Genomic DNA, 13,673 nt, shown 5'->3' with positions numbered 1-13,673 from the left:
GAAAAAGAGGGAGAAAGTCAGAGAAGAAGAAATTAACTAAATTGTTGGCAGTGTACCTTGCCATGTGTATAATACAAGTACTTTGTTGGTATGACGTATGTTTACAACTGCATTACTAGAATGATTAGGCTCAAGTGGTTCTCGGAGAGAGAGCTAATGGTACTGTAGTACTTCCCCAAGGTCGCTCAGATGCACTATTATAAAGAAGACGAAAGACTTAAAAAAGAAATTTGGACTGATGCCATATGTAATGAGGTGTAATTTGTTTTCTTCTGAAAGTTGAATGTAGAAATCATATAGGAGATATATGGAAAGGCTTATATGTACAAACAATGGTTTGAAGTCATTTGTTGTAGTAAGATATTGTGGGTCAATCATCATAGCTCAGTGGTCATATTTGCTTGGTTGGTAATGGAGATATTGGTGGTTAGAACCCCATTGTGGCTGTTTACATCATGCTATCTCTATGAGATCATGTCATATGAAACATCATAGTATAGTGCTTTCATTGGTCTATATAGCCAAGTTTTAACAAGAACATGTCCTTAAAGAGATATACATAGAAGGGAAGAGCAATTTTTATGATACAGTTACCTAATTGTTCTTGAAGAACTTGCAGGAACAAAATTAATGATGTATTGATCTTCAAACTTGTTAAAAACTTATCTTTTTAAGAATTAAAAGCAACATAGTGAAGAAAACAAAAAGTAATAATAAAGGGAGGCAGGTATGTGTAATGTATTTGTAAGAAACTTAGAAACTTAAGGTATTTTGTGCTGTAGTTTTTACCAGAGTCTTCTATACATCATGCCTCCAAGTCAGTTTTGATATTTTTGGTACAAAATATTGTAAGCACATCTGTTGATATTCTTTTCGACTAAAGCTTTCTTAAACGTTATAATCTACATTAAGATTATTTAGCAGAGGAGTAATAAGATGTTTGAACGGGAAAAAGCCAGTAGCTTAGATAATCTGTAAATTGTACAAGCAACCACATGTAATTCAAAAGTGATACTGGAGTGATATGTTGTAATTTTCAATTGCCTGCATGCACCACTACTTGAAAAGCCTGCGAGCCTCTTGAATGAACACTACTGCTATCAGATGTAGCCATCATCCCCTGCATAGTGCAGTAGTAAGAAGCAGAATTCCTGCGATATCACTACATGTTCGGAAACCACAGATCTAGATTGGAAGCATTGATCTGGATCATTTCTGCGTTTTTTGATATGAAGTTGAACAATAACTTGGCCCTTCCTGTACAAGTTATGTCCCTTTGATGTTTGCAAGAAAACGCTGTTACTGGCTAGATGTTTTCCATTACCTTGAATTATAACTGTGCGTTGCTATTTGCTAAATGGAGTTGCACTGTGATAATTTAAGCAATGAGATGTATTTATCTGTTGCACTTAATCAGATACATAGGAATTGATTTGGGGAGAAAGAATTTTTTTTTACATTTATTTCCGGGCGACCTGAGAGAAAGAGGCTTTATGAATGGTGATTTTAGTGGGTAATTGGCGTTGTGTAATAAAACTTTTTTGGAGGGAGATTGGTAGATTCTGATAAACATCGTTTGTTAACTTGAGAGATGAATGAAGTCAAATAATGATTTGTCAAGATAAAGCCCGATTACATCAGCTTCAAGTGGTTTCAATGGCAGAGATTTATACAATATGTCGGAGCAGGTTTTTACTATTGGTGGTCTAGGGCCTAACTTGCTTTGAAATCTCTTGACAGCTTATTTACAAATTTTTGAGTTGTGTCCCTTTGAGTGTGTTCTGTTATTCATAGAAATGATGGTGTTGGTGTGAGAGATGGAAGAGCAAACACAGGTGCTATATTGGACTTCAGCAGAGTTTTCCAAATGATTTATATTTACAATGATTTTTGTAAGATGTGGTAATTTCAAATAGTTTTATTATATAGGTGGATAAAGTTTAATTCATGCTAAAAATACTTTATTTGGCATGCATACAAAATTATTTTGATGGAGCCTCTGAAGAATTTTAGTTTTAGTTTGATATATACATGTATGATTGTTGCTTACAGAACGTCTTAATGTTAAATATATATTTAAGGCAATAACTTGATTCAAACAGTGGAATTGCCAGACAAGGATTATATTAATCAATTAATCAAATGGGACACAAAGTGTTGTGTTTGATCTGATGATCTGAGTTCATTAACAAAAAAAATGTTTGTGCTATGAAAAATGTAAAAAGTGACCCGTCAACTCCTCTCGTGCATTTCTTTTTTTGAGAAAAAATTTCTAAAATATTAGATTTTGTGCCACAAAGAATCCATTACAGAAAACCCTTGAATTTAACCCAAAAAAATCCCATTTACCAGATTAACTGTGTATAGCCATATCATGTAGGCTTTTGATTGGAGACCAAAATTGATCAGCCGATATTCTCAAGTATGCTATTGTTCTATCTATGATATTACGAAAATAGAACCATGAAAGAATAGGTCTTTAATCGCTCTTCATTTTCTGAAAACATAAGGGTTTCAAAAAATGGTTGTATATAAATAACATATAGTATGCATAGGTTTTGTAATATTTCAAGAAGAGTATAATGTTACATGTTTTTATCCGAAAATGCTATGCACTGCTTTAGAGGAAATAATCCACTCCACTCTCTACTTATAAACAGTGCATATTTCCTTGTCAGTACCATGGGGCTTTTGAGTTGATAACAATAGCAAGTAGTTGTTTTAAATGATTTTTTAAAGTTTTTTATTTGGGGGGGGGGGGGGGGGGGCTGGAGGCATTTACATTAATTGACCGAAACTTCAAAGTTGTAATTTGTAACTGTCTCAAAAACATTTCAAAAATAAAACAAAGATGATGTTGTTAAAATTTTATCACTTTTTTTATGTTTTATTTCTTGACTAGATTTGAGACATAATTGAAAATGATTAACATATATAAATTGACAATATATTTGAAAATGATGTAGAACTGGAGTGTGTCCTTGATTTCTGAGACATTACTGCAGAGAAAGCACTGACCAACCCCAGAGAATGATACAGATAAGGTGAACTCTGAGTAGAGCACCCTATACTCATTAATCACACAGAGAACTGGTGCAGTGTTAATGGATTCCTTCTTCTGGTTCATAGGGCAAACAAGGACAGTACAAATTGCTGCAAGTTCGGTAGGATGAAATGCATTCAAAGGGCAATAACTCTAACTGTGTGCACAGAATTGAGTTGTAATACAAACTGTTGCCTTATTTTTCACTTTGATTGATGAACTGAAAAGAAATTGCTGTCAGCTGGAGCTTTATTTTTTTTCATAAATGCCTTGAATTTGTTGATATATTTGCTAGTAATTTAAACTTTGTGAAAAAAATATCTTAGTCTCTCTCTCTCTCTCTCTCTCTCTCTCTCTCTCTCAATGATGCACATGATTGAAGAATGAATTAAGTTCTTTTGAAAATAGATCCAGTGAACATTTTACTTACACTTTACTACTCTTATAATGTGTGTAGTGTTTATAAGTGATACCCAGTTTGATTGAGCAAGATACAATCTCCCAACAACTTCATCTACTTAAAAATGATTCTGATAAAATCAGATGATGCCCACTAAATTACATTACACTGATATCGTTCAGCTCAAACTTTTATGGACAAATATTAGGTCCCTGTGCCTTCTTCTATAATGGTTTGACTTTGTGACATCTCTCTGTAACAATAGCCATATGTTCAGTACCGTATATACTCGCCTATAAGTACGGTTCGCCTATAAGTCGGTTGCCTTTTTCCAGCTTTAATTTGAAGATTTTGCTGTTGACTCCCTTATAAGTCGGGTCACTTTTTCAGGACAATTGATGTACAGATACTCTCAGTAGAATACCACATTTTTTCATACATGGTTTGAGTTCTAAAAAAATTTGTCCTTATTTCACCCCATAATTGCTTATAGACTATTTCTATCATGGGTCTATGATGTTAATAACTTTTGATTTTAAATGTTATTATTTTTTATAACACTAATTACAAGTTGGTAATAGCTTCAAAACTACCAAGTATTTAAATAGAGTCCTTTTGAAAATTTGATGATAGTGATTTATTTCCTTACAGACTGATTAGGTTGGTAATTAGCCCCTTAAACTGTGGTGTTGGCTTGTGTTGTTTTAGGTGACATGACCCCTATATCTATTATCACCTTAGGTGTGAAAAACTGACTGCTTGACTTTTCTTTTTATGATCACAGGTTCAATGCATTTATCTGTTTATTATTTAAAAAGAAATATAACTTACTTCTCTCTTGTGAAATTTTTTTACTATGTCTCACCTATAAGTCGGACCCCCACTTTTCACTCAAATTTCTACTCCCAAAAATCCGACTTATAGGCGAGTATATACGGTAGTAAAGAATTGGTTGTCCCACACAGCAGTTATTGATTTTGGAAGCCCTACAAGAAAAGGATATGAAATTTACCATGAAATTAGTTGTTTGTTTATTCCACACCAGTAACTGATTTAGCATTCAGTTTGATTGTTTGTTTTGGGATCTGTTTTGGCCGCACTTTTAGGGCAATTTGTCAATAATTAATAAGTGCTCAGTTGATAACAAAAAATTTTTGTTGATGAAATTTTTGTTAGCCTAATGAAATAAATTTTCTACTCTGCACTGAACATAATATGGTGATGCATTATAATAAAGCTGCAAGATTTTTTATGGATAGAAGTTAGCTGTAGTATTTATATTGATTTGGTCGTACTTTCGCCTAACACCTACAAAATCGGGTCTTAAATGACTTGTAATTACAAAAGGTTAGTCATCCAGAACGAGGAAAAAGTAGCTACCTGGGCACAGTACGTGGGTAACAACATCAAACAACGCAATCTCTGATCTTCTAATATCAAGTAATAATTGTGGGGATTTTATGATGAGACGGGACCCTGTTGAGACCAGGTTTTCCTAAATTTTTTTTTCTTTCACGGGAGAGATATTAATAATGTGTAGTAATTGTATCTTCCTATACAGATGCCTCCGGAACTGTAAATGCCCACCTAGGGGGAGAACATCTTTTTGTTTTCTCTAAAAACATCTTAAGTTTTTTATTTACTCGCCTGATAAAAAACGCATGAGGAGATATTTCGCTTGAGTCTCTCCTTTTCTTTTCCTCATTATGATGCTCTTAATGAATGATCGAGTTGTGAGTCAAATCGGAGAACCGACAATCAGAGAGATATGTAAAACATAAGACTTCTGCAAATGAATTATTTAGCTGTGTGAAGACACACACCACTAAAAAAAATCTATCATTCATTTGTGCCACTGATATTGGAGATATTCTGTTCTGATAGAGGGAAATAGAGCCATGTTATAAGGACCACAAATCGTAAAATATTCCAGGAGTAAAATTCACCAGCAGAAGTCGGAATCGTTTAACTCAGATGGGAAGCATTGTGCATATGCATTAAGGGTCCCCCTGCATGGGAAGCAATATAGTTTAAATCATTCCCCGGGATCTGGATTTTTCTATGGAGACTTAATTGCCATGTAGTTGCTTTAGCCAGTCTATTTGTTCATCAGCAAAATATTGACAGAACGTTTTGTGGCTTTTTTTTGATAGATCATTTTTTTTTTTTTTGGTGTTCAATGTGTTGTGATTGCAAACGAAGAAGCAATTGGACTTTTCTGGTACATGCTATTGAGCACTTGTTACATTTCATAAGATTGGATGCTCATCTTTTTTGTGCCTCCATCTTGGTGTGAGCTCAGAGGCCACAAGAAAGATTGCAATTTTTTTATGTAAGATGCATCACGTAATCTGAAAACCCAACTGGTATTGTCTGACAGGGAAACTGTACTGCAGTGTGTGTATTCTCCTGTATTGGAGACAGTGAATGGTTTCTTTCCAGCAGAAGACAACCCACATTGAAATTGATTCTGAGTGTTCAATGGATTATTCAAAGTTTATCTCTAAGAGTGAAAGATTATAAAACTGTGTGTGTGTTAATATTTATTGAAAATATTGATAAAAAAATGGGATCATCTTCTAGCCATCCTGTTCCTGGGGAAAATTCAGAACAGTATAATACTTTTTTTAATGAAAAATTCAAAATTAAGGTATGTTTGTCTATCTGTCTGTTGATGTTTACTTTGGTTGACTTAAATTTTAATAATGGAAGGACAAGTTTTGCAAAATATTAAGGATATAGTGAGTTTGTTTGCATTCTGTTTTAATTGCTAAACAGTTTTAAGAATTGGACCTGAACATCTTGAAATGGTCTATATTTATACTATGGACATCAATTTTTACTGCATGTCCAAACAGTTATTTTCCTTTAACAAAGATTTGTATCTTTACCATTGTCTTCATCTGCTGTTTTGTCCTTTTGCAGATATACACAGACTGGGCCAATCATTACTTGGAGAAAGCCAAAAACAAGCACACCATCAGTGACCTTCAGCAGGACGTCTCAGACGGGGTACTTCTGGCCGAGGTCATCGAGGCCGTCAGTAAGTGTTCTTAATATAATCTCTACTGCTTAAGGTGAATAGTCTCTCTTACAAGGGACATAACTCTCACAATGTTCAATTATTTACCATGTTCACTCATATTTGTGCTTAGGGCACAATGTCTTTATCATAAGAAAGATGACTCTCTCTCATTATCACACAAAAGCTACGTAATTTATATTTGAACAGAAAGGAGTTGTACCTTAATATGATGAAATACATCAAATCAGAGAGCTACTTTTACTTAACTCTCATGAAGTGCCTCAATTAAAGCTGCAGAATTTGGTTGATCTGGTAATAACTTTCCAAAGGGGATGAGCCAAAGAGGCAGCATTGATAGACTTGGGGACTCTTTGACCACATGCTAGAGTCATGATGCTTTTGAATGTCACCACTTCTATGAAAGTTCTCCAGCTTTGGTGTACCTAATTAACCAAGCCTTACATCTTTGTTAGAAGACTAAACAGCTTTTTGAAGAAATGATCAAAGAGTCCACAATCAGGATCATAATACATATATGATTCAGAGGGTCCGTGTACTAGCACTAGAGTGTCATTTGCAGTTCTGTATAGTGTCTCAGATAGATTATTGGTTTGGATTTCTTTCTCTGAATAAATCATAAGCAAATATTTTTTTTTTAATTAAATCCTGTGTTTGAAACTCCTGTACTTGTCAAAATGTGTTCCAAAGATGCATATCTAGGATATTTCAAGTTTTAAACAAACAGTTTTTTTTTCTATTGAATTTTCTATAGTGGTTTGTGTTTTTTGCAGTTTCTCATAAATGATAGAATAAGATCTGCTACAGCAAAGATTTGGTCTAGAATGTATTGGAGAAATTAAATCATTATTCTACAGTCTGAATAATATTGCAAGAGCGTATCACATGGCTATTATGTCATTGATTTGGTACTGGTCCAGGAGATATTGAGGTTTCCTCTGTTGTTCCTGACATCTGATATTTTTATTGTAGGATTGTAGGTTGCATATGTACATGTAGCTGGAACTTGTACAATGTATTGATCTCTAAGTGTCCAATAGCAAACAGGGCTTTTTAGCCGCAGATCATAAAATACTAGCATAACATTAGTTTTAAACAGCTACAGTGGTATTTAATGAGGAATGTATAGCCTGTACACATTTTCTCTTTAAAAAAATTGATGACATTTTTTCCCCAAAAAATTGATGACTCGTTTTACGAGTATGAATAAGGTATCGTATTTGATCATACAAACTAAGGCTGTGTAAATCAATGCCGATTTTCCGTTTTTTCCCCAAACCTCATGAAAGTTTTAACGGCCAGTTAATGGTCAATAGATACACATGCTGCTAATTTACATAGCTCCCGATGTGTTTGGCAGATAAGCCTTCCCCACTAGCTGGTGTTTGGTTAGATATCCCAGTGTAGGTTCAAATACCAGACATGGCCCCATGCCACGAGTCAGACAATCACGATCAGTGCTGGAACTAGGGGGTACATATGTATTGTGATAAGAGGTTTTGTATGAAAGACAGCTAGGGAGGATTTTTTTATTTTATTTTTTCCCCCATGTCAGGTGTATTGAACTTCAATTTACTGGATAGGGGTAAAAAAAAAAAAAAAAGTAAAAGAGAAGTGTTGTATTATCTAGATCTATTGGAGGAATGTTTCACTATTGGCTGAACTTGCTGTTTGGAGCTTGGATACAGAATTAATAGATTTTAAGGAGCTTCACCTCATTAGAAACCTCCATAAATTAAATGTGTGTTCATTTTTCATGATACACATTATTAAATGTTAGTTTTAAAGATAAATGCTAAGTGTACACTCAAAAACATCAGCAGCATTTATAAGTGAGTTTCATGCACCATATTAATCATTCTTCATCTTTTAATAGACTAAACAAATCAAAATTTGTTTGATTGTATTGATAAAGATATTTTCCTAACAAGGGGATTTACTTCCATTCAAGTCCCCCCCCCCCCCCCCCCCAAAAAAAAAAAATCTTTGTTAAAAACACACTCTATTGCAAATCAAATTTCTTGAAATTCCCAGTGGTGGTTAAGAATCAACTGAAGTTTAGTGAGCTGGTCTTAGTATTGACCGGTAAGATGCCAATGTCAGATGGAATTATAAATATTTTTGAATAATTATCCCCAAATTGGTGTAATTGTGCATTGAATTTATTCAAAAGCAGAGGTCCTTGAAATCATTGGTTTGTCTTGAGATGAAAAAAAAGAAAAAGATTTGTAACCAAAGCTATGATTATGTATAAATTAGTCATGCACATGGATTATCAATCCTGAGTATTGTCCATTAAGTTGTATTGATTTGTATAATTGTCAATTCGATTTCAGATGATGCTTTAATGATGATTTTCATTTGTATTTTTCAGCTAATGACAAAATTAAAGACATAAAATCCAAACCAAAGAACACTGCTCAAATGGTAAGACATGTTTATATCATTGTCATACTAAGAAAGCCAATAAATGAAATAAAAATGTAAGAAATCTGGTGAATCATGAGAAAAAAGAACTAATGAATTCAAACTCAACTGCTCATGATTAGAGGCCATGAAACACTATAATTAGACCAGTTCTTTTTGATTTCAGTCTCACTTAACAAAAGAAAAAAATACTGTTAAAGTGAGAATGAGTTCAAAATTGGGCTTGTTTTAGTTTGTTGGCACTAAGTCATATAACATATTGAACAGAAGACTTAAAGACAGTTTATAAGTTTTTAATTTGAATAATTAAAAATAATATTTTCCATGGTGCCTTCACCAGGATACATTCTTGTCTGATTGATAGCAAAAGTTGACCTATATTTCAAAGCTGCAGTGTATGGTAATCAAATCAAACATGAAAATCGTGTTAAAATTTACTTGGTTTCTATTTGTAGTGAGTATAAGAGTCTGCTATAGAGAGTTACATGGTGTCAGTTTGTTACACCTGCAAGGATTAGGTTATCTTCAAATTGTCAGGAATTTTTATAGATAGGATTTTCTAACTGGCATTTAATTGCCTAGATATGAAAGTTTTGTTTGTTATTTAGAAACAAAGATGTTGTGTTCTTTGTTGGTTTTATATGGATGTATTTATCATTCTATTTTTTTTCTAAATTTAATTCAGATGAAATGACGTGTTAACTAATAATCCCTGATCATGCTATCAGGGTACCAAACAAAGCAGCTACTATTTTCTTCAAATCTAATTAGTCCAAGATGTTTTGCTTAAGAATGTTTAAAAAGTGGAAGCAAAAATGACCGCATTGTAAAATTTATGAAAGAAAAACATCTGTTTGACCAGGATGAATGTCATATACAAATAGGAAGCATCCCTCATCTTAAAACTATTTCTGCCATAAACTAACCCACCTGGAAATTTCATAAACAAATGGCAGACCTTTCTAATGAGTCTTGACAGATCTGTAAGCAACACTTGAATCTCTCAATGTCCAAATCATCTCCACAGATGCAGTATCCACCAGTTAAGCTTGTATTTATCTGCTGCTAGATACAGGAGTTTGTAGGGCAGGCTCTAAAGACCATAAATTGAGAAAAATTTATGATTGCATGAAATTGCATATTAACTATTAAAATAATTTGTCGAAGAGTTATCTGCTGTGGATCCAGATGCCTTAATACTAAAGAAAGTAGTTCATGTATACATTCATATGTGTGATGTATGACAGAAGTAAATCCCAAAATGTATTCTCGGAAGGCTATCATTGGTTTTTAGCTCACCTGAGCTGAAAGCTCAAGTGAGCTATTCTGATCACATTTTGTCCGTCGTCCGTCTGTCCGTCTGTCCGTCTGTCTGTCCGTCTGTCTGTCCGTCTGTAAACTTTTTACATTTTGAACTTCTTCTCTAAAACCGCTTATCCAATTTCAACCAAATTTGGCACAAAGCATCCTTATGTGAGGGCGAATATAAATTGCAAAAATAAAAGTCCGATCTGTATTCAAAGCGGAGAAAACCTTGAAACTGTAGAAAAAGGGGGGTGCATTTTTAAAAATCTTCTTCTCAAGAACTACTGATTCCAATTCAACGTAGTTTAGCATAAATTATCCTTATGGGAAGGAAAATATAAATTGCAAAAATTAAGTGCTAATTCTGTGTCAAATTTGAGTTATTACGAAAATAATAATAAAGGAAATGGGTGTTTCAATCAGTTTAATAGCTTCGGGCTCGGCATCCGGTAATCCGACATCCGGTAAAATGGGTAGGCAAGACTTGGTCTGGGCAAAACAAAGATTGGCAGATATTACCGTATATACTCGCCTATAAGTCGGATTTTTGGGAGTAGAAATTTGAGTGAAAAGTGGGGGTCCGACTTATAGGTGAGACATAGTAAAAAAATTTCACAAGAGAGAAGTAAGTTATATTTCTTTTTAAATAATAAACAGATAAATGCATTGAACCTGTGATCATAAAAAGAAAAGTCAAGCAGTCAGTTTTTCACACCTAAGGTGATAATAGATATAGGGGTCATGTCACCTAAAACAACACAAGCCAACACCACAGTTTAAGGGGCTAATTACCAACCTAATCAGTCTGTAAGGAAATAAATCACTATCATCAAATTTTCAAAAGGACTCTATTTAAATACTTGGTAGTTTTGAAGCTATTACCAACTTGTAATTAGTGTTATAAAAAATAATAACATTTAAAATCAAAAGTTATTAACATCATAGACCCATGATAGAAATAGTCTATAAGCAATTATGGGGTGAAATAAGGACAAATTTTTTTAGAACTCAAACCATGTATGAAAAAATGTGGTATTCTACTGAGAGTATCTGTACATCAATTGTCCTGAAAAAGTGACCCGACTTATAAGGGAGTCAACAGCAAAATCTTCAAATTAAAGCTGGAAAAAGGCAACCGACTTATAGGCGAACCGTACTTATAGGCGAGTATATACGGTAATCTGCCAATCTCATTAAAATATCAGGATATTTGATGGACTAGTATATTTGTATTCGCTGTAAATATTGCTGCAAAATAATGCGTATTTGGAATTGACGATTGTCGATCTGCCTTGGCTTTTATTTTGCCACGGCCCGGGTTTGCATACCCATTTTACCTAGACTCGTATTCCATACATCTAAAACGAGGTTCTTTGTTTAAAGCAGCCATGACATTATAAGAAAAAGGGTCGATCTGACTATGATGAATTTGGTTGTTGTGCAACAGTTCGCGTATGAAGGGAAATTTTTGAAACATGCAAAATATATCGTTGCCGATTTTGTGAAGTAAATTGAGGCTAAATATTTCAATGCGTTGACAGTTTTCACACATGACGTTGGTGTTAGCTTGTTCCGATTTTCGTTTCGTTTTCATTATTTCTGCTTGTAACCTGGGAACAATCGTCTGTATTATTTCGTGATTTTTACGTATCAAATCAAACAGAGACTTTGGTAAATCAAACAGTTAACTGTTTACCTGCGCAAATTAAGCAAAATCTGATGTATTAAAAAATAATGAAATACAATTCATTCTACCGGTAATTCGATCGGCATTATCTTTTGCGTAATGGTAGATTAATGCAATAGGTTTTGTTGCGATGCTCGGCATTTTCTCGAGTTTATTCAATTTAAATAAAGTTTGACATTGCTGACGGAAATATGTAGGTATATACATGTATCTATATGATTCATTTCGAAAAAATAAATTGTGTTCTTTATTTGTTATAGTGAATGTTTCTTGTGTTTAATTGTTTTCAATTTCTAATAACTAACCATATTTGAGTGTTAAGCTTCAAATTATAAGCAAGATACAGAGATTTGCTCACAATTCTATGTTTGTACACAGATCCTAAAAACTAAAGATTAAAAAAGTAAAAAATTTGTCAATATTTATTGAGAAAATGTTCAAAGTCTGTTCGTTCAGACACCAACTTTAACATCTTATTGTATTGTAAACTTAACATTTTTTCGTCATTATTACTCCTACTGTACATGTGATCCTTCACTGTGTTTGTGTACATTTGTATAAACTGATTTTGAACCTCAAATACCAGTGAACTGGTATTGAGTGAATAAAAGAATATAAAATCTTAGGCCATTCTTTTTTTCCATTTTAAATGCTGAATAGGAAATACCAAGTTAAAAATCATAAGCTGAATGTAATAAACTCATGTGAACAAAATATGAATCAAACCTAGGCGAACTGTGAGCTCTGTATCTTGCTTATAATTCTACAATTGACGCTGAAATTTTGGTTGAACATTAGAAAATCTCTATGAATTAGAGTATGTTAAATACTTGTACAAACAAAATAAAATAATGATACTGTGAAATCATTAGATTTCGTGGTGGCTCATTTTTCGTGGAATTCTTGGGTACCTCTCATCCACGAAATAACATCCTTCACGAATTGATGAATTAGGGTAATAAAGTCATATTCCCTTTTGTAGATATATATGAAAACACGAAATTACGTCCCCACGAATCTGTAAAATTTAAGTCATCCACGAAAATTGGCCCCCACGAAATTTAATGATTCCACAGTATTCTGTATATATCTACTCTCCCTCTCTTTATACAATAAATAATGTGAAATCTACATCAATTTTGATAGTTTTTCAGACACGAGTAAATAAAAACGACATCTTTAAAACAGTTTCCATATTTCTGACACATTTCTGTTGCGGGGATAAAGTAATTATCGCTATTCCTAAGAATATCACAGCGGAAAATTATCCTGGTTTGTACGCGAAGTAAATAACAGTCATTTAATTGTAATGGAGAAGACAAATAAAATTTTTGAATGTTTTTAATTTGAGAAATTGAGCACATTGAGGTACAATTTTCTTCTTCACATCTATACATGTAGGGTTTTTAAAATAAAAAACAATAACTATTATTTTTTTTTAAAACAATAACTAGTAAGTACTGAGTAGTTGATGAAAAAAATGTAACTATATGCACTCATATATTTTGATCGCTTTACAAAGTGGGGGGGGGGGGGGGGGCAGAACGAAAATATAGGGATTTGGAAGTTAACAACTTAACAGTATACCTCTACCAAATGTTTAGTTTTATATCTTGCGTAGAATTTTCTTATTCTGGTAAAAAATAGTATTTCATGAAGGTACAATGTCAAAGATTACATGTATACAAAAAAAGTGTAAAATTCGAATACTTTACAATATTTATTTTTTGTTTTTCTGCCGAGGGACCATATGGCACAATATCTTTTG

The 13,673-nt window shown here is 33.4% G+C and overlaps 1 protein-coding gene across 12 annotated transcripts in view; it reads left to right on the top strand.

The window, feature by feature from the left end:
• LOC128183218 (neuron navigator 2-like) overlaps positions 1 to 13,673 on the top strand; it is a 154,643-nt gene that overhangs the window by 59,422 nt on the left and 81,548 nt on the right. For 11 of the 12 annotated variants that reach the window (XM_052852151.1, XM_052852152.1, XM_052852149.1 and 8 more), the window contains exons 2-3: positions 6,369 to 6,486; positions 8,861 to 8,913. In XM_052852151.1, the coding sequence (XP_052708111.1) occupies positions 6,369 to 6,486; positions 8,861 to 8,913 (171 nt within the window). Of the gene's footprint in view, positions 1 to 5,994; positions 6,094 to 6,368; positions 6,487 to 8,860; positions 8,914 to 13,673 lie in introns of those variants that run through there. The other variant, XM_052852150.1, reaches the window with a different exon arrangement.

This window comes from Crassostrea angulata, chromosome 5, assembly GCF_025612915.1.
Source record: "Crassostrea angulata isolate pt1a10 chromosome 5, ASM2561291v2, whole genome shotgun sequence".
Classification (NCBI taxonomy): domain Eukaryota; kingdom Metazoa; phylum Mollusca; class Bivalvia; order Ostreida; family Ostreidae; genus Magallana; species Magallana angulata.
This window is presented reverse-complemented; position numbering and strand designations above follow the sequence as displayed.